The 22,366-nt window shown below is 38.2% G+C and overlaps 1 protein-coding gene across 6 annotated transcripts in view; it reads left to right on the top strand.

Annotated features, from left to right (window-relative positions):
• The window catches only part of UBE3D (ubiquitin protein ligase E3D), a 100,278-nt gene that overhangs the window by 47,369 nt on the left and 30,543 nt on the right, over window positions 1–22,366 (top strand). For 4 of the 6 annotated variants that reach the window (XM_039568841.1, XM_039568843.1, XM_039568845.1 and 1 more), the window contains exon 9: window positions 36–174. In XM_039568841.1, the coding sequence (XP_039424775.1) occupies window positions 36–174 (139 nt within the window). Of the gene's footprint in view, window positions 1–35; window positions 175–16,533; window positions 16,629–22,366 lie in introns of those variants that run through there. The other 2 variants (XM_039568842.1, XR_005604145.1) reach the window with 2 other exon arrangements.

A 22,366-nucleotide genomic window follows, 5' to 3' on the forward strand; every position in this document is an offset into this window, starting at 1 on the left:
ATGAAAAAGATCCTTTTTTTTTTTCAACTCTATAGCCTTGCTGATGCATGGGAAAATGATATGGGAGTTCATCCTTTAAAGTTTCCATCAGAAACGTGTTTGGAATTATTGCTGATACTGGGTTTGAGTACCGCATCTCTGCCACCTTCACTTCGCTGCATGAACTCTTTTCAGGTAAGGAACAGCTTCTGTTTCAGTATAAAGGTGTTACTTTTGGAAAAAGAGAGGTCCCTGGGGCCCATAAACCCTTTCAGAGGGTTTTTCTTCTGGAGTTGCATGACTCTCCATTGTATTGAAATGTAGACCAAGGCGGAAAACGCCATTGTATTTTTAAACAGTGCATTACTGTTTAAAGTGATGAAATTTAAAGAAATTTCATCAAACTTAGGCTGGGTAGCTAGAATCATTATTAAAAAATATTGTGGGTTTAAAAAAAAAAAAAAAGAAAAGCTTTCCAGTGGGGAAAGCGTTCTTCTGTGTAATACTTTGGAAGTTCTCAGCAATCATAGAAATTTTCCAAAGAAAACATTGTTGCATTGTTAAACTGTGATTTGTATTTCTTTTGTAATGTGTCTGGAGAGTATGATTTTTACAAATGCAATAGAGACAACTGAATTCATGATGATATGACATAGCTACTCAGCCTTTTTATGAAGTTTCTGTCTTCCCCTGTAGTTACATAGTCTATCAGCTGTGTATTGATGCAAAACTAAAGTAACCAGCTGTTGAGCAGGAATTGGACTGAATCTGTGTTTGTTCTGGCAGCTATAAAAGAATCATCATCTTAGTGGGACTGAGTGTCCTTAACAGTGTCTAACATGAAATCAGGTAGCTTCTATTTGTCCTTATTTCCTGTTTGTAGTTAAGGCACATCTAATTAGTGTTCTTGAGTTATGTTTACTGAAAAATAATCTTTTTGTAAATTTTTGGAGCCAAAAACCCATGGTTGTAAAACAAAAACAAGTAATTGATTTTAATAGCGTTATACTGATGTACAACTGCTGAAAACTCCTCTAGATGTTAGGAAATAGGTATGTACCTGCATTGTGTAGTCTTATGAAAGAAGCATTGTTGACTCGCTTTTCATTTTATGTGCTTGGAAACAGGGAATCTGTATATGGTGTATATGGGTACAGCAGCAGCCACTGATCAGTTCAATATGTTATTTTAATACCCAAGGTCAGAATTGTAACTGGGTTGTACATTCAGAGGCCATAAAATTGAAAAATCTCCTGGATGCCAACAGATTGCAACAATTAAACATCTCAAGGACTGGGCAGCGCTAGTTATCCATGCAGTTGAATAGTCCATGTTTCCTATTAAGAAGTGAACTTTTTGGTTGTCTAATCCAAGACAATTTATTCTTTGTCCATTACATTACCGGTAATCTGTGGTATAGTCTTCTCTGCTTTACCCATGACAGGTTAAATAGGAGTCTCTTCCTGTATGCCGAGGCTGTATGTCCTGTATTGTTCCTGTGCATACTCAGTCCCACACTGTGTATTCGGGATTCCCTTTGATTTGTGTATGAGGTAGAGGTAGGAAGTGATAGATGTCTGTCAGCTGGTGTTTTTACCTCGGAGTACACAAAACATCAGACTTTTCTTTTTTTCCTTGTCAGATTCTGCACGATTGTGCTCGATTGCGCCTGGGTAATTTTAGCTCTGTAAAGAAACCATTGCCCTACAGGCACATGGTGCAGGTCCTGGAACCATAGGGCTATACCAGCTGTGGGGTGGGAGGTCCCCATGCATTCCCTGGAGACCCTCTGACCATGGCCTTTCAACCCCAGATTTCTGTGGAACAGATGAAAGCAAACAGTACTTTGCAAAGCTCATTCACTGAACGCTGGCCTGCACAGATCGTGGTTTGCCTGCCTGTGTGCCAAGGTTGGTGATGTGACAATGTCCTGTCTTTCATAGCAATGCACTCTGCAGTTTTTGAAAAACCCAGGTTCAGAAACCTGCTCTGCTAAGATAATGTTCTATTTTGCCAAGTGAGAGGAAAGGAAAATGGCTTTTTTGATAAAATTCTGTGACTCCAACTCTCACTCTCCTTGGCAGACAGTCAGTATCACCAAGTCTTTGTCCTAGAGGGCAAACACTGTCCAGTAAAATATTGTTTTATTTATTTTTATCCTTATAAACCTTGTTTGGATCTCAGTTAGTGAATCCATGAAGCAGAAACAAAATTTGCCCAAGCTTTTCACTGATGCTTTATAATGGTCTGCCAGCCTTAATTTTTTTTTTTCTGGCTTGCTTCTTCATGTTCAGCAATACTAGAATTACAGATCCTAGTTTTTCTGTATTTTTCTTGGAAAAAGTTGGCAAGATCTGAAGAGCACTTGAATAGCGATAATAAATTGTGCTGTTGCCTGAGCATAAGATCACGCTGCATCCAAAATAGTGAAGATTGTGAGCCAAAAAGGGAATAATAAAAGGGCACTAATTGAAAACTGGTATTTCACATATCTTAATGGAGTAATGGCAAAATGACAAAACTAGTTATGCTTTATTTTGTGGTAGACCTTAATCTGGAAGTTGTCTGGTAAAATTTAAAACATTTTAATTCTATATTACAATTAAACTTGCATTTGAACTGAAAATAATTGCAGAGTTCCCTGTTATCTACATAGTGGAACAGTGGCAGTCTTGTTCAACAGGGGCCAGGCTCTTGCAACTGAATGCTGGAGGAATTAGAAGGAAAAAATGACCCCAGAAATTGCCAGAGTTTTCTCCTTTCATATATATGTGTTTCCACTGTTGGACACCTGGTGAGGAGCTAAATGGACCACTGCTTTCCACTGCTTTTCTTTATGTTTTCATACAGTATTTAGAAATGTGTCTAACAGACAGCTCTAATGTAATGATCTAAAAGTCACAGTTTAACTCCTGATACCCTGTCAGGATGGCTTTTAAAAATCCAATTGTTTTTAATTAGGTAACCAAAAAGATGTCACCAGCACCCGTGTTTTTTGAGAATGTATTTACCCTCTCTCCCAATTATATTACAGTACTGCAGTGTTGACAAGCCAAAATTTTAGTTGGTATGCATCTGCACTGGATGATGCTTAGGCTGTAAAAGGCACACAAAGGAAATCTGCTTAGTTGCTAATAATCTGTAATAAACTCTGTTCTGCCTTGTGCTCTAGAAGTACTCTCTGGGACTAGCTTAGCAGACTCTGTATCAGTGCTGAGAAATAAATTACATTTTATTTTCCATTGGTGTACTACTGCTTAGTAACATAATATTTGAAATCACTTTTCAGTTCTGTTTTGACCCTGTAAAGATCTTTCAGTGTGATTTATGTTGCTAGAGGAGCCTGGAAGAAAAGAGCAGCAGCAGACTGTGCTACATAGCTCTCTGCTGAGTTTAAGGTGCTCACTAAAGCCAGCTTATAAGTTTCCCAGGCTGTTGATCCTAGGTACTAGGTTGTCTTTGGGTCATCTCTCATTTTACGTGTACAATTGCAGTGACAATTTTTTGGTGGACTACAGAGAGTTAAATCTTAGCGAGCTCGAGCCTCTAAACTCTGAAGGACCAAAGTGGATAGACTGTTTCTTGCTGGTTGATGGCAGCTCCCAGCTTTACTGGAGAACATGGTTTTTCAGCCCTGACTTGCATCTTCCCAGGCTTGTAATCCCTCACCCATACTAATGATGTCTCAGATTAAGGTAATAGGATTGACTGAGACACTTGATACTTACCCTGGAGCAGTGAGAAAAGCAGTAGGAAGGGAGAGAGGAGTTTGCTACTAGAAAAGATTAATTTTTAGTTTGCTTTTGCTCTGAGCATTGTTTTGCCACTTTCTCTTCAGCTCCATTACACTGCACGGAAAGCTGTGTTACCTTATTACACACTCAATCTACATGGCTGTCCACCCACCTGAGCTGTCAGCCCTTTGCTTTAGGAATGGTTGGGCTTTACTTTGTGTATTATTCTTAATGCTTGCAAACACTTGTAGCTAGCACCCACTTGAGTTATCATGTACTTTATCACGGAACTGCTCAGCTGCTACTTCTCAGCCCAGTCTAGGAGACCGTGTTGGTATTTCAGAGCCTAAGGCACAAAACAGTTAACACAGGGAGATGCTTTAAAGTGACAAGCAATCTCTGCTGTGTTTTTCTAACCTTATCTCGTCTTTCTCTGAATTCAAGCACAGTGAACAGAAAATGTCCTGGATATTGAATTCTTATGATGATATATGGGGCTGTTGGGCACATTTTCTCTCACTGATGTTTTTGTGGGAAACCAGGCATTTTACTTCCCCTATCAAGGCACTATTCATAAGGCCACAGACTATAAACAAGAGTTTTCAGCATTTAAACAGATCATGGTTTTATTTTTACTTTTACAGTTGCATGAAATTGAAGGAAGATTGTGATTAAGAACTGCTGAGCTGTTTCAAAATTTTGTTTCAAATAGCTCGTGATAGTTTTTGGAGCTGCACCCAGTGCCCCTGGTAGCTTTGGTTAAGTGAAGTGAAGCCACTATTTAATAAAAAACAAAAAAATGTTCATTCTACCATTGCAGTAAGAATCCCTAGTGGTGTCTCTGAAGGAAAAACTCATTTGCAGTTATTTTGCTTTCAAAAAAGGAGGAAAACCCAAGGTTTCTCATGGAGCAGCCTGTCAAGTTCTCTGTCATTTAGTCTCTTAATACAGCACAGGAAACTTTTTAAAGGCAACATATTTAGAAATAGGAGTTGCTCAGAAAATAAGAATGAATAAATACAATATTCATTATAGTTTAGTGGCTCTAGTATATGAGTATTAAAAGGGTCACGGAAAACAAAATATAAAATTACTGCTGTCTCTCAGGTCCATGCATTGTCAAAATTAAAGTGTTCCTTGATATTTGGTGGTTTTTAATATTGATACTTTTATTTTTATGTGTCTCTATATGTATGAAAAGCAATTTCAAAATCATTTATTGCAAGAAGTTAGCTGAAGATAGCAGGTGCACCTGTGTCTTCTGACAGTCCTTTTTGAAGCAGACAGCTGAGTGAAATTAAGAAAAGTTTGTTCAGCTTGGCTGTTCCATTTGTTCTGGGCATTTGGAGCTAGAGAAGATGCACATATTCTTTTATGCTGGATTCCAGTCCTTTGGAGCACTGTCAAACAGCAGCAAAGACAGGACAAAGGTACAAGAAAAGAAAATATAAAGAGTGAAGGAAAGGCTTTCAAAATATTGTGTCTTTTATTAAACTATCCCAGAAAGGAAAATTAAGTAAGTGAGTTTATGCAGTAAAATGTCTTATTATCCCTTTAAGCATTTTTTAAAATCACATGCTATTATTTGCCTAGTGAGGATCTCCCACAAAATGAATTATAGGTCTGAATATGTGTATTCTGTAGTATTTCACAGACAAAAGATGAGTTCCAAGATACTGTATGAATTAAAAAAAAATATTTCTCTCAAGCTTGCGACTGCTCTGAAACTTCTGCATTAACATTGACAGTATTATGAAGCAACCACTGCAAATACATTGCAATCTCTGTTTAAATACAGTCATTTTTGCTTTCCTTAGCTGACCGGTTCTACATAATGTGTACTACAGTGAGCAAAACCTGAGTAGTTAGTGCCAGCCTATTTTGGCTGCTCTGATTTTACCCAAAATAAAGATGTTTTGATCTTTGCAGGTTAGTATAAAAGTTCCTGCTATGTGCTTTTTGTAGTTTTGACTAACTCAGATAGGATGCCAGGATGACACAGAATGGATTTCTTTTCCGTTTTATTTGTGATCATTATGTGTAAGTTTTTAAGTTTCATTTCAAACAACTTGTTTTAAATAGGAAAGAAGTACCCAAACCTTATATATGAAAGCAGATGTAGTTTTGTAAAATATGCATACAAATATTTAATTGGCTTTTAAATAAAAGAACTTATAGTGTATATATTTGGGGGTTTTTTTATGTTTGTCTGCATTTAATAAGAGCTATAATAAATCTACTGAAACACTGCAGAATAATTAAGAAAAAATTATAAAATTATACTGAACAAATGCTGCCAAGAGCAAATGATATTAAGAGAGTTAGTGTTTCAATGACAAATCTGAATACTTCGTTGCAGAATTAGAGAGATTTCTATGTTCAATTAAGAAATTATTATTTTGTCTGCTGCTTAATTGTTCCATATTAAGTTGATTTATAATATGTCACTCAGGTTATCTTACTTGGTGTTCACTGTAAGCTATCTTTTAAAAGTATCTCTGGAGCATTCAGGTATATGCCTTGGACACTGAGACTATCCATTTCATTTGGTGCTACCTTTTAGGGCCTCAGTCTCAGAGGGAACAATTTTTTAATTGAACTAAAATTAGTATTTTTAAGTCCTTGTTGAACCTGTACCAAAAATGTTTCATACTGATTCTGCATAAACTTTTTTAAAGCATAACGTCACCTGATTGAGCACTGTTCAGCTCTGTATATGCAGGAGCTTATTGAACAATGTCCTATATGTCCTCTTGTGTCCCTATATGACTCATCTGTATCTGCAGCACAGGCTCGCATTTCTAGCCTATGGTTTTGTGGTATCTGTGGCTGCTTTGGACATGCTGATGGGAAGGTATTACTTCACTTACCTAATATGTGGCATGGCTACATTTCCTCTAATGGAAGGAGCTGCCTGTTTATATTGGCCGGAAACAGAACGAAATCAATCATGTGCAAACCTGAACTGAAGCTATGAATGGGAAAACTGCAAGCTGAGCTTCCTTGTGAAAGCACAAAATTTTGTGATTATTTCATTGCTCAGTGATGGAGAATCAGAACCTTGACAGCAGTGGCCCTAAACTGATTGAAAATTTGTCATCAGTTTCTTGGAAAGGGTAAATGGTTCTTTTTTTCCAAGGCAGTTCTCCATTAAAGAGGAAATCAGAGAGAGGGAACCCGCACATATCATAAACAGAAGTAGATTTAATTACAAAAAGACTATGAGCTCCAAGTAAGAAACAGTGCATGTGTAGCATGCAGGCAAGTGTCTCCTCTGGAAATATGGTCTCCTGCTGCTTGAGAGGGTAGATCTGCAGGAAGAACTACTCCCTTCTGTGCAATCCCCTTTGCCTAGAATATGGCAAAAGCCACCTGTTACATAAGCATCTGGTAATACATTTCAAAGCAGTTTTCTTAGAAAAGATGCTCAAATATGTCATCACGGTGCTTTGACCCTGGTTGTCCACCAAAGCTGCTTTATCAGTCCCCTCCTCAGCTGGACAGGGGAGAGAAAGTCAAATGAACAGCTCGTGGGTCAATGATAAGGACGGGGAGAGATCACTCACCAATTACTGTCATGGGCAAAACAGATTTGACTTGGGGAAATTAATTGAATTCGCTACAATCAAATCAGAGTAGGATAATGAGAAGTAAAAGCAAATCTTGAAAATATTTACCCCCAAGTCCTCCCTTTTCAGGTTGAACTTTATTCTCAATTCTTTGACAGCTCCTCCTAGTGGTTCAAGGATACAGGGAATGGGGGCCATGGTCAGTTCATCACACGTTGTCTCTGCTGCTCCCTCCTTCTCAGGCAGAGGACTCTCACACATTTCCCCTGCTTCAGTGTGGGTTCCCTCCCACGGGTGGCAGTTCTTCATGAACTTCTCCAACATGGGCCCTGCCTACACGCTGCAGTTCTTCATTAACTGCTCCAGTGTGGGTCCTTTCCGTGGGGTGTAGTCCTTCAGGAAGAGGCTGCTACAGTTGTGGGTCCCCTGTGGGGTGACAAGCCCTGCAGCAAACCTGCTGCAGTGTGGGCTCCTCTTTCCACAAGTCCATCCAGGAGCCTGCTCCAGCGCAGGCTTCCCACAGGGTCACAGCATCCTTCAAGCATCCACCTGCTCTGGCATGGGTTCCTCCACGGGCTGCAGGTGGGTCTCTGCTCCCCCATGGACCTCCATGGGCTGCAGGGACACAGCTGCGTCACCATGGGCTGCACCAGGAACTTCAGGGGAATCTCTGCTCCAGTGCCTGGAACACCTCCTCTCCTTCTTCGCTGACGTTGGTGTTTGCAGAGCTGCTCCTCCCACGTATGCTCACTCCTCTCTCCCAGATTGTTGAACAGTTTTTTTTCCCCCTTCTTAAGTCTGTTATCCCAGAGGCACTGCCACCACCACTGATGGGCTCAGCCTTGACCAGCTGTGGGTCTGTCCTGGAGCCGCCTGGCATTGGCTCTGTTGGACATGGGGGGAGTTCTGGCAGCTTCTCACGGAAGCCACCTCTGCAGCCTCCCGCTACCAAAACGTTGCCATTCAAAACCAGTACAGTCATTTGCCATTTAGATGTGAATGTCCAATTAATTGCAGGGATCCAGTTTAGATGGTCCAGCAACAGTCTGTGGATAAACTTTGAAAGGGGTGAAGACAGAACTAATTAGGAATGAAAATGCCTGATTGGTGCCACTCTTCTTTTTTTTTCCAGTTTTCATCAATTGTGAACTTTCTGATTTTCCCAAGTAATTCTGAAATCTAAAAGTGTAGCTGTTATGTCCTAATGATTGAGTAGTTGTGTAGGTAATGTACTATTAAACAGAAACAGAGAGTTTGTCTTTATTAATCGGCACCACACTGTGGAAAAGACAAATACCCGTGTTTTATGTACCTGAATATGTACATAAAGTAGTCTTATGGGACGTCTGATATACTTCTAGAATGTCCATTCCTCTTCATTAATCGAGGCTGTTGCCTTTGTGACTGAAAAACAGGCTCTGCTCAAAAGATAAATTTAGACCTGTGCACAACCAAATACTGCAATACATGTTCAACGTGGTTTGTATAAGGCTGCTTCCCTCCAAAACTGTGGCATCTCTAAGTTAATCTCAGCTCTATCCAGATTATAATTAATAGGTTGATTTATGTGAAGTGCAAGTGTCAATGTTGTAGCTAAAAGTGCACAGAAATCACATTATCAGCTACAAAGACCTCTTTTGCTTTAAAAATAATACTGAGTCACTGGATAATAATGATTCGATAATGGAGATTTTCCTTAGAAGTGTATGTTGTTATGCCATGTGTTTTGTGAATGTGTGTTGTTGTGGAAAGCTACAACACTGTTCATTTCCATTAAGAGTCTGGATGGAAACTTTGAAGCTAATTGAGGAGTCCAGAAAGCTCTGCAGAAAAAAGGATGTATTTATAAGAATGCTTCTTAGTAGATTTAAAAGTGCTTTAAAAATGGATGGATCCAACTCTCTTAGATTTCAGCTATATGCTGGAATAGATATGATATTATCACAGATCAAGATTTTGAGGAATCCTGAGGGAGGTTGTCAATAAATTCTAGCATTTTATTAACAGACAGGTCAGCTTTCCAAGGCACTTAGAGCAGCTCAGGAGTGTTACATGTTGAAGAGTTGGAAGCGGTAATAATGTCTTCAAGGAGACAAATGGACAAATATAGCGAAGGCTGTAAAGCCAGAGCATAATAATTGAATCAATGACTTGACTATGATAAAGTACATGGTGGACAAAAAGGAAGAGGGCTGTTAAGTTCTTTTCTTTTTATTGTCAGTTGAAAATGAGTCTAGAATGGATCTTTTGGTGAAGAAGTCAGTAATGCCTCCAGTGAGAAACATACAATTTACCTTCTCTCAGAAGCAGAAGTCCATCATTCTGTTGCAATGTCAGTTAAGAGAACAGTGTGCTCTAAATCTTTGTGCTTAAATCATAGGTCTGTTCCAGGGGTGGTGGCTGATGACAAATGGTACTGCTTGAAAGCTTCCGCTTCTTAAAGAAGAAAACTCTGTTTGGATTTTAGGAAAGCTAGAAACATGACATGGGGGGACAGGTCAGATCACTGTCCAGGGGCAGGGAAAGACCTGAAGGGAAGTGTAAGAGATAAGATGGACTAACTCTCCTTTTACTGGGCTGGTGATGTTCCCGTTGACATACACCAACACAATTCTGACTGGCCGAAAAAAGGACAAGATTATTTCCTTTGTCTCCAAGTTGTTTGCTGCTTTGATCTGTAAAAAAAATCAGTTGTGTGAATATTTGTTTGTAATAGCTCCACTGCTTTTGAATTAAAGGAAGCTGGTTTACACATGGGAGTGTGTGGAGGTATCTCAGCCTGTGCATTTTGTAGAGCTCCTAAGATAAGATTTGGAATATTCCCGTGGGAAGAAAGAGAGGGGCAAAAGGGTGTATAAGCATTAACACAACCTACTGAAATAAGGAGACTGTTTAGCATCCAATAGAAAGCTGTTACGCTTTGAGGTGAAACTTGGGAACCATTTAGCAGTATGTAGAAAAACTTGCAGAAATCTGAAGATGCCGTAGCGGAGTGAGATCACAGGGAGTGTTGGATGGGCAGAATGTGATTGCTGTTTGGACTTTTGCCAGGCATTTTGGTTAAAGTTTCTTCATCTGTCTCCCAGAGGCTTGACAAGTAACATCGGAAGTGATTCTGCCTTATGGAAAAGACAAAAAAAAAAAAAAAAAAGATTCCTATATATCTAATGTAAACTGTAAAAGCATGGTATATAGAGAAAGAGACTATTTTCAAAAATCAGTTCCCAGTCTCCATTATTTTTGTGAGCTGTGGCATTGTGAATTGGTGAAACCAGATAAGGGACCTATATTTCTTCTGTGGCTTTTAGTGAGCTTGAGTTTTATATGGAAAATAGAAGAAAAAGAGTATTAAGCACCTCAGCTGCTTGGAAAAGGATCTTGCCTGAAAACTTGTACAAGTGAAGACGTTATTTTAATTGTACTGACTATTTTGGCTACTTAGTCCTCTTCCAACTTCTTCCAGAATGCCTGGAATTTTTAAATATTATCCTGAAAATGACTGAGCATTGTACTGTTCAGATGTTCTCACTTTCTCTGACTGGTACTGCTGACCCTAGTTCTGCTTCTTATCAATAACTGTATGTCTGAATAATTCAGTTTTAAATAGAAGATTTTTTTGCTGTTGATGCTCCAGTCTTTGATACATTTTGTATTTTCATATGTCCCACCAAATTAAAAGAAGGCTATTATTGTGTAATGGGGGGTGACTAGCTAACATATTTCTTTCTTAACTCTCCAGAGAGCCTGCTGCTGACTTTTTATTTCATGTTTTCATACAAAGTCTATTTCATTTATCATTTGCCAGATTTTCAGAAATTAAATTCTAGGACTGTCTTGTTTCCCTCTTTGTTAATCACTTTGAGTTTTATGCACTGATGAATTTCCATGTTACTTTCTCATTTTTGTTAGATATAAATTTACTTTGTTTCCATGCCATTTATGAGCAGACAGCTTTGTAATTCTTGCACCTTTTCCCTGTTTAGAAACTAACTTTTAGTGCTTACAGTTACCTAATTGTATTTGCCTCTTTTCAGCTGAGATGAGAAAACCGAGGCTGGGAGGGGAACAACAGGGCTTTATATCCTTCTTTGTAGCAAAGTAGAATCAACTTTACTTCTTGAATTAAAAAAAAAAAAAAGGTCTGCTGAACACACAGAAACCTTCATATTTCAGTTCACCTTCTGTGCTTCCACAGAAAGGAAATGCATTTTCAGCTGTATTTTTGTAGAGTAGTAGCTAGTGACTGGTTAAATTAATCAGAAGTGTCCATTCTGCATGATTCTTCTGGGGATATATTCCATTAAGTGACTGCTTTTTCTGTTTTAAGGTAGGATGTATAATGTGACTAAATAGTGTCTCTAAAACTTACTGTATTCTGTTCTGTAAGCTTTTGCTTGTCTGAGCTATATGGTTCAATGCTAAGATTGATTTTGAAAGAGTACTGAATCTTATTCTACATTTTTAAGCCACTCCTGTGTGAGGAGTTTGGGGAGAGACCATTCTCCCATTTGCCTGGTAATTAGATCATCTTCTGAGGACTCTAGCATTTAACAAGGTTGTATCCACAGCACTAGATTTAGATGAAGCAGAGCTCTGATTCCACCTGGAAATGATTGTGCTCCTGTAATTTAGTTAAAATGAGCTGTCAGAAGTGAGACAGTGCTTACGTATTTTTAAGTGTAGCTCAGAAGCTGGAGAAAACCCTGGTGACACTTTGTTGCTAATCATTTTATGTAAGCCTTTCCTGCAAAGGCAGAGCATGCATTCCTAATACAAAGCAATGAAGAAGTCAAGTGGAACTCTTTTACAACAATACTGAATACTGGTTAAAGTACTGATACTTATTAAAGTGCAGTGTCACTGTTGGATTATACTCCTTTCCCAACCTACATTCAGATAATTTAAAAAGCACCTGAATGCCTGATTAAATCTTCCAAAATTATTCTCAAAACAACCTTGTAATATTTTTTTACAACAAGGTAATCATCTTGAAGAAGATGCAAGTCACAGAAAAAAGAATTTCATGTAAAGACATTATCTTAATCTCACATAGTATTCTGTTTATGCAGAAGTGACTTGTCAGTCCTGTTTTAGCCATTCCAATAAAAATTGCCAGGACTTTGGATTACCTAGAGTTCTCATTCAAATGAACAAATACTGAGTGTTTTTTAAAGTTAGGCAATCATTTAGGGTGCCTACCTGAAGATTTAGGAGCCTGTTTCTCGTCTTGTAAGCTTAAAAATGCTAGTGGTGGTCCCTTAGTGGTGGCAGCTTTGCTTTAATTAGTTTGTGTGGTATTAAGGAAATGCACCTGAAGTGTTTGTGGTGATAGCTCAACGTTGTAGGCAAGGGCCAGACCCTTTTGAAGTTAATATCAAAACTCTCTTTGGCTTCAGTGGTGCAGAACTGGCCTGCAAATGAATAAACCAGCCAGCTGGCTGTATTGTAGAGAAATAATTATTGCAGATTCCTCATTAGCACTATTGCATGTGAACTTTGCAAGCAAATGCTTGAAGCTAATCTCAGATAGCTATTTGTTAGACAAGTGAATTAATAGCTGTGGCTGCTGGTTCATGCAGAGGGTTCTCTGTTGGTTTTTTTTGTCTTTTGTTTGAAGACTTCAATCAGTATAAATGATTTAAAGGCCTCACTCCACTAGATGGGGAAAAGATGCTTATAATGTAGTACTTGCTTACACTCTGCAGTTATTGATATGATGTAATATTTTTACACTTGGGTAAGTATAGATTTTGAATAAAAGAATTTAATTAACACTGAATAAATGTTCCTCAAAAGGGGAAAACTATTTCTATTTCATTAATGCTTCATGCTTCTAGCAGTTAACTAATTTAATTTTACTCCTGGTGTTCAAGGTCTGTGCTTTTCTTTCCTTCTGTTTTTCAGTCTTTGTTTTAAACATGTTTTGTTTGTGTTTTGTAGTTGGGAAGAGAAGATCAGCCAGAGATAGAAGATAGGGAAAAGTACAAAGCATTTTTTTACTTTAGTTGAACTTCATGTAATGCACAGTGGACATGTATCCATGACTGTGCATAAAATAAATGTAATGTGAAAAAAATTAGGTTTTTGGAAAGATCCCTGAGATTTAAAGATTACAAACCCTATTTTAAAAAGCAAGTTAAGGGACAATGAATTATTTTAAATAAGTAAAGTTAGGGAGGATCAGTCACATTATAAAAATAACACTTGCACATGCAAGCAAGCATGCTCATTTAATTTGGCTTAGTAAGGAAATTTAGGGTTTTGGGGATCAAAAGCCCTTTTGAGAGTTGTTTTTAGTTGTATATGCAGTACAATAGAATTTTGTATGAAATGCTTAAATTCAGGTTACAAAGTGAGTGAAATGATGTGGCAAATGTTCAAAGTGAATAAAAAGTATCTGTTCATATTGTGTTTCAAGCATCGAGGGTTTTAGTGTGAGAAGTCCAGGAGAATGATTGTTTTAAAAGTTTGAGGCAAACAATTTTTCATTTTTATTTTTCTACTAACTCAGTACAGCTTTATTAAAGGTTTTCATGCAGAAATGTTAAGTGCCTGGTTTCAATATTTGGTAGTTCTTAGTGTTTATCTTATAAAGCTGGTAAAATTTTGAACAACTTCAGGTTATTTCATTCAGACCTTAAGGTCATGCTGTGATCCTCAGCTTTGGATCTTGCACATTTCTAACTTCATCTTTCTACATTTCTACTCATTTATGCTATTTTTCATTCACTGAGCTTTGGGAAATGCTATATATTTTTTTTATGATGCAGGCAATTAGGGTTCAACAGTGTGTTTTTTTTAGTGGCCTTGCCCTAAGGAAGATGTTTTAAACATTATTTTGGAAGTCTTAGAGCAGACCAATGTGCTGTAATAATTATACTTCAATAATCCAAAGTGATGACTCCAGGGAGATATGACTCCAGTGTATACTTTATTCATATATATTTCTCCTTGATGGTAAAATCGGATTTAAAAAATAAAAAAAATAATTGGAAGAAAAGATCTGGAAAATTGATTCTTCTTGAAGGTCATTAATGTTTTCTAAAAAGAAGTTAAAAATTAACATGAAAATCTCATTGTTAAAGAAATCATTCTAGCTTTGTTTTGCATAGTACGATTTTTATCAGTACAAGAAAAGGTCTCATAATAGTAAAACCTAATTGTTATTTTCATCTGAAACTGGAAAGTATTCAGTGGCTGGAAAACAGACAAAGAAAAAAGGGGGGAGAAAAAGAAGCTTGAAGAGAACACTATGGACTTCATGGAGCCATGAGCTGAAGGACAGATTCATACTATGTTGTAATATAAAGAAAAGAGGTTGCAAAGGAGGAGGGGAGAAGAGAAGGGGAGTCAACCAAAACTGCAAGATAAGGTTTAATTCAGAAGTATTTTCTGTCCAGTATTTGACTAAAATATCTTTCAAGTGAATGAAGGAAGTTGATATATAAAAGGAAACTTAGGCAGCAAAATGAAGAGGGAATGTGAAATTTGCACTTTGTCTAAACCCCCTAAAAAGAGCAGAGTAGAAAAAGTCCAGTTTGTAGGTTTTACAAAACATTTGAATCATTTGTCTTTAAGGATGCCTTAATTACCAGTCTTTGTTAATTAGCTGGTTCACTTAAAAAATGCATGCAACAGAAATATATGTACAAAGTCACTGAGTCATTGAGGTTGGACATGACCTCTTGATACCATCTAGTGCTAAAGCACAGTCAGCTAGAGCAGGTTACCCGGGAGCATGCCCACTTGGGTTTTAAATACCTCCAAGGATGAAGACTCCACAACCTCCCTGGGCAGCCTGTGCCAGTGTTCTACCATGTTACAGTCAAAAAGTGTTCAGAAGGAATTTAATGCTCTTTAATTTGTGCTTATTGCCTCTTGTCATGTTAGCAGGCACTACTGGGAAGAGTCTGGCTCTGTCAACTTCACTCCCTCCCCTCAGGTATTTTTACACATTGATATGATACTCCTGGACCTTCTCTTGTCAGGCTGAACAGTCTCAGCTCTCAGCCTCTCCTCATATGAAAGACGCCCCTTAGTCATCCTCATGGTCCCTTTTTAGCCTGTTCTTAACCCTTTCCTCACTTCATTAAGTCTATATCTTTCTTGTACTGGGGAGCCCAGACTTGGACCCAGCAGTCCAGATGTGGCCCTACCAGTGCTGATTTGGGGTGAAGGATGACCTCCCTCAACTTGCTAGCAACACTTTTCCTGATGCAGATGTATGTCCACTGTAAGTGTTCTGTTAGCTGGTCCTCCTTTACGAAGGGTAAGTCTTCTTACAGACTTCCCTACTAGTCCTAGGGGCCTGGGATTCCTGCAGGCTGATTATCAGTAAAGACTGAGGCAAAAAGGCCATTGAATACCTCAGCCTTTCAGTGTCTTTTGTCAGCAGGGCCTCAGGCAATGTGCAGGCTAATGCTGTGCTACTCACTGCTTGTGTGTCACTGAGAATCTGGAAACAACTGCCTCCTGGCTGCCTCGGTTCTCACTCTCTGCTGGAGTAGTTTGCTGTTCATGGTGATGGCTGTTGTTGCAGTCAATTGTTTAATTGGGGTGAGTAGGGACTCAAAGAAGCTATTGCATTTCTGAGATGTAGGGTTGACTGCACCTGTTAGGTGTTGCACTAGATCTCTTCAGTGATGGTTAGGTCAGGAGTGCAAATATTGGTTTGACTGTGTCTCTAGATAACCTCATTATTCCAGCCCACCGAAACAAGCAGTCCCTAACTATCCCATACACGTGTCCAGTTAATGTCTTTGTCTGACACCAGTGTTTTAACATCTGTTTCCTTTTGAAATGAGTCTCATTTCAGCCAGTTATCCAGGGTGCTGTCAAAGCCCATGTGTGAACTGTATTTTGCAGTGATAAATGAGTACAACTTTTATCATAATCCATTTATTTTTTTGCTTGGATCCCTTTACAGAATGTGATGGGTGGCCTACTTTTGTGGGGATGAAATATTATTTTCCTGTTCTTTTGTGACATAATGGGTCTTGTAAAGAGTTTCATAGTTTTTTGGAGTAGGTAGCATTATTAGGATGGATATTAATTATTTTGGGGATGCTGATACATCACCTCTGCATGATCTGTATTTGTCTCTTGAATGTTCTTCATCTCTTGCTAATTATAGTTGGCCTTGGGGGGATCAGCTTCCTAAGTTAAATAGACCAGTGTAACACACAGTGTTTCTGGAGCGTGTTCAGGTGAGAACTGGTTCATGTCACCAATTCCATGTTCACAACCCCCAGGTTTTTTCACGGTTTTGCGGTGGCCATATGCTAATGCTGCTACCTACACTCCTGTTTGGGAGCAAGCATCCCAAATGCCTTTGCCCTGAAAGCATGTAAGTTCCTTTCTCTTCTGTTTCCAGGCTTGTTGAGTAAACTTGTTCTTTTCTTTCTGCTTTAAGAAATTTGTCTTTTTCCTGCTGATTGATATATTTCCTCTGTTCTACCCATTGCATTTTTTTAAAACCAGATATAAACTCTTCAGCAGATTCTGTGATTACTGTTACATCAGTTATCTGAAACTGAGGAGGGGAAGAGCTTGTGCAGATTTTTTTCTGGTTGTCTGTTTTGCTTACCTAAAAAAGTCTACCTCCATCTTTTTTTCCTTTGTCTTTTCTTCTCCCCACCTGCCGGCTCCTGAAAATTGGAAACATGAGAGGCCTTGTCTGAGCATTGGATTAAGAGCCAGGAAATCCTTACTCTTTCCATGACTCATTGTGTGTGTCCTTGGGCAATCTGTTACTATTACAGATAAAAGCTGTGCATAGCACTTGGCTGAAAAATTAAAAGCATGGTACATGATGCAAGGAAATTATTTCAAATTTAAATCAAAGAATGGCAAAAGTGGACAGAAAAGAGAGGCTGCAGAAAATTAGTATGGGGGGAAAGAGTTTGTTTATGAGCTCCATAAAATGGTTGTGAAGGGGGATGGGTATTGCTCACAGTAGTTTCTGTCTTTTTGAACCCTTTGGTTCTGTCACAGTGCAAGCATATGCTGTGGTAGTAGATGCACACACACATCCCTCAGTTTCAGAGCTGATATGTTCTTATGAGAAATGAAGTGGGTAAATAAGGGTGATGGAAGAAGAGAGGGTGCTCTGTTCAATAGAGGATGCACCTGCACTCCACTTCATAAATCCAGTTCTCTGAAGGTTTTCTTGGGAGGTTGGCTTGGTGATTGTGTTTACATGTGTGTAAATGCCCGAGGTTTTCTTGCTTGCTTAATGTTTTTTACATTTCACATCTTTAAGGATGTGAACTCTTCCTCACAATTTAGAAGAAATAACAGAGATCTTTGGAGAGAGAAAAGGTCTGGGGCTTCTAGGCAGGGTCACCTGGAGGCCAGAGAAGACAAATGGAATAATTTACCTATATTTTCCATGATAAATCAAACATGAAAATAACTTCCAGAAGTAACAGAATATGATATATGATATGATATGACATGATTGATATGAAAAGCTGCCTTCTGTATTCCTTACGTGACTTCTCCGTATAAAGATGAATATAGTGAAAAGCTGCCTGTAGAACACACTGCTTTCAGAGTGTATTTGCAGGCATTTTAATACCATGTCCATTCAGTGTTCATTCACATGACATTGCCTATAGCTTTATTTGCCTTTTTTAATGATCTGTACATCAGCTCCCATTGCTGTGATATTGAGGGTGGTATTCTTCTATTCAGCAGCAACCTATCTAATAATCGAAGGCAGCCTTTCCATCCCACAGCCTCTTGTTCATGTAACCTTGTCTCTTCCTTCTTCTCCTTTTGTGTTATCCAGTGACTATGCAGCTGTGCCAACACAGTGGGGAGGAAGTTTGCTAGACTATTTGGTTATTGCTTATCCTTCCACCAAAGAAATGCATACTTCTGTGGTGAAGGCTGCTGGGGTCCTTGTATAATCTTTGATATTTCATTTGGTGAGGAAAAAGGCTGTGCTTGGAAAGAGTGTTTGGCTTTAAATTATTAAATGCCTATGTTTGGGTTTTTTTCCTGGTTTTGAATAGTCATGGTTAATTGAGAAGAAAGATACCAGGGTTCTGAGATTCAGAATCTTCTGGTGATGCTACAGTATGCAAAAGGTCATTATTTCAAAAGGTCAGTCCTGCTTCTGCAGTGGAAGTTGCTGTCCTGATGCCAGTAAGTGGGGTCAGTCTGACCTCTGCTTGAGAGTGTTAACTTGCATTTTCCATTGTTGCTGCTCTTTTGACATGCTGGGATAGCAATCTGATGAAGAAACTGATTGAGAAAGGGTTTAGCTCTGGATTCTGTGCTATCAGATGTTTATCCTAGCTTTTGTGATCAGTTTCTATCTCACAGACTTGCCGTAGCAAGTCTGGTTTGTAGCTGGGGCCACATAGAATTCTTGTGTTTCATTAAATTTAGTCCTGTCACTGCAGATAACATCATGTATCATCAACTAATCAAGCTTTGTCTTAAGATCCCTCTGGTTCCTTGTACAACCCTTCCTTTTGGAAGACCAGTTCACTTTCAATTCACCATTAATGGATGCATTCATCAAAATTTTCCAAATCTGTCCTGACAGAGAGTAACTATTTAAAATTGTCTGATGCCTGTCAGGGGCAGGAATCCATAAGCTATTTATGAATCTAGATATGACTCCCATAAGCACTTTATTACATGAATAATTGCCTCCCTTGGACAATAGATGTTCCAATGTGTGTATAGGATCAAAGATCCAGGGCAAAGTTCATCTTCCGAATAACCATGTTGTTGTTGAGGAAATCTTTAGAATCAAAAGGACGAGGGAATTTGTCTCAGGTGAAAACTGTTTTCTTCAGTATTGTTTTCAAAGAGAATGTCATTGGTTGTTTTTAAGTCTTTCTTACTCTCTTGCTAATTTAATAGACTTTTCTCTCATGGGTGACTACTGACAAGAAATACTTAGAAAGGATGCAATTTAAATGTACTGAAGTCAAAGTTAATTGTATTAAACCTTCTTAAAATGCAAGAATCATATAATACCAGGAAAATAAACATCTAGCATGCAGAAATTACATTACTACATTCCTTCTCTCAGTTGTTCTACAAGCAAGCTTTTTCATAATGAAAGACATAAGGGACTTCAATATAGTCTAGACAACCATTTTAATTTCTTGTGATATTCTCAGTCAACTTTTTGACTTTCGAGAGTTCCCAGAGCTGAGGACTCATGCTGCCCATGGAGAGTCTTCCCAGTATCTCCATAGTTAAATTTTATTTATTTTGTACATCATGCTCTACTCTTAAAGAAATGTGTCAATAAACAAAGTAATAATAAATCTCACACATCTTGCAACACCTACTACCCCATAGATCTTTGCTTTTAAAAATCTTCACTTTATTTACTGTTACTACTGTATAAAATTAATAGTATATCTTGATGAAAAGAGGTTTAACTTGGAGGATTGATGTTTGAGTCTGCTTTCAAAAAAAACCCCACTTGAAAGCTTTTATCTTCAACTACCGTAGTGCTGAAGGAAAAATATTCTAAAAATTGTAAATACTGTATTTTCTTATGAAGTTTCAAGGTCAGTAACTGTTCTTTTTACCAAGAAAAGATCTGTTTTCATGAGTTTGAGCCTTAAAATGGATGGTTTCAGCTTTTGTTCTGATTGCAGTTGGCAAAAGAATATGCTCAATCCCTAGAAATAAAAATCAGTTTTACCTAGTAATGGCTATAGGGATCTTAGAGGCCAGAAATCCACACTATAAAAGTACCTAATATAATTTAGGAGCTCAAATCTCACTGGGAGTGGCCTTAAAGTCCTACATCCTTTAGAAGCTTTGAAAATGTTTTATTACCCAACCAGTGTTAAGCAGTGTTTACTGAATGCTTGGCCATTTAATAGGCATCAGGAGATTGTACAGGAACAGGATGACCTGGGACCAAAGGACAGCCCTGCTCAGATTCCGTCCCCCGGGAATGAATCATAGTAGGAAAAGACATTTTCCTGAATACCCCTTAGTTACTGTGGTTTTATATTTTCTTCTGTGTGTCTCTCTATTTCACAGGATACAAATGAATGCCTTATACAATTTTTTTTTCCTTCATCTTCTTGGTTTGTGCTTTTATTGCAGCCATATAATCTTCTAAACACCTGTTCCTGTTTTAACTCAATCTTAATCTCTTGCCAAAAACTGAACTGTGGTAAGAATGCAGTAGTCCCAATAAGGTGTTAAAAATAAAATAGTGGTTGATACTTAAATACCCATTTATATACACAAACAAATTAATCCTCATACCTCATGCAGGGAGGTATTTATTCTCATTCCAGTTTTAACTGCCAGGAAGCAAAGAGAGAATTTAAGCAGCTAATTTTTCAAAGTTGCTTTTTTTCCAAAAAGTTTTCAAAAGGTAATCTAATGAAGACATCTGTTCAACCTATCTAGTTTCAAAGTGTTACATAACAGTGCTACATTCTCCTTTAATCTCCTCTACTGTTTTCTTTAGAGTTGTGGTAGAGTTGACTGTTCGGATTACATGTAAAAATAAAGATTGTGTGTAAATGTGAGCATATAACCAAATACCTCTCAATAAAAGATATCAGTTATTTCTGTTTTCTAATGCATCCATTCTATGTCATGCTCCCTCTGCCCCCTCCTCACATCTTACTGGTATTTCAAATCATAGTCAGGTAGCATTTGGGTTTAGTATGTTGAGAAATGGGTGTGCACACAGGCGATGGCCACTTCTGACACTGTGGCAACATTGTATATGTGACAAGATATCCCGGAAGTTTCAACATTACATCAGTGTGCTCTGCTCCTGTAGCACTTGCTAAGGAAGACTCTAAGAAACCCAGTTTACATCTGTGTACTGGTTTCTGTGACATAACTAACTATAAATATTGCAGGAAATGAAGAGGGTAGACCATTTCCTGGCTTTCAGGGTTTGGTAGATTTTCTTTTTAGATAAAAATGTAGCAGTTTAGAGACAAAAGCAAAATTAAACTGCAATTATACCCTCTGGGCCATCAGCAAGTATTAACCAAAGTATTATTATCAAGAGTATTAACCAAAGTGATTGGCTTGTTTCCTTGTGGTTTCTCTATTTGTAAAGCACCTTACCACAGCAGTTTTTAATAAATCTCTTCTGACAATCCATTCGAAGGCAGAGCAGGTGACCTCTGGTGCTGCTCTATAATTTCTCATGCCAGTTTTACCTGTCCATTGGGTTTTCTAAGGCATTTCAGTGTAAGAGATGAGAAGGTTGTCTTATGACTGGCCTCAAACAGACTCTGAACAGGTGCCTCAATTTGGACAAAGAGAGACTGATTTTCATTAAATTAAAATTCAAAGATGCATTGACCTACAACATGAATATCTAATGTCTCTGGTGTCTTGCCAGTGCTGAATCCTGGAGATAACTGTATTGCTATTACACTCGGAGTTACGGAGAGCGTGAGGGAAACCCAAATAATTTCTTTGGTTGCTGCCTGTGTGATAGCCTTGTTAATGCACCCCAATTACATCTCTAGTTTAGTGCAAATGCTTGCCCACGCTTCAGTTTTTAGCAAGATATGCTGCTTTCTTCTCAGGTTTCCAGTTCAGTTCCTTGTTTTCTTTAGTTTTCCACCATGCTTCTTCAAAACGTGAAATAATCTTAGCCTGCTGTTTTACTTCAATAAAGGGCAAGGGAGTTGAGGGGAAAAAAAAGACAAGAAACACAAGCAAGGAAAGGCATCTCCAGCCATGCCCTGAAGGGGATTCTGGCTTCTAGATTTTACCTGCTGCTGCAGCTGGGAAACAAATGACTATTTTTGTAGTAATCTTGCTTTTCCTGGAGAAACTGTGAGCATGACTTTATCTCCTACTGCAGTATATCTGACATAGTACAGGCTAGAGGTAAATCCTGTTGAAAAATGTATTGTGTGGGTTTAAGGGAGAAGGATTGATTGGAGTCATAAAAACATTTTTAGGGGTAGTGATTAAAAATAGGAGCAAGACAATTTGAGTTACTTTGGTAAATGATTCTGTAATAGGGAATAAGAGAGAAAATGTTAGTTTTTGGTGAAGGGATCATTTGAGCTGGAAAACTAAGCTGGTAATAGAAGACTGTATTGTTCATTT

The sequence above is a fragment of the Corvus cornix genome, chromosome 3 (genome assembly GCF_000738735.6).
Source record: "Corvus cornix cornix isolate S_Up_H32 chromosome 3, ASM73873v5, whole genome shotgun sequence".
Classification (NCBI taxonomy): Eukaryota; Metazoa; Chordata; class Aves; order Passeriformes; family Corvidae; genus Corvus; species Corvus cornix.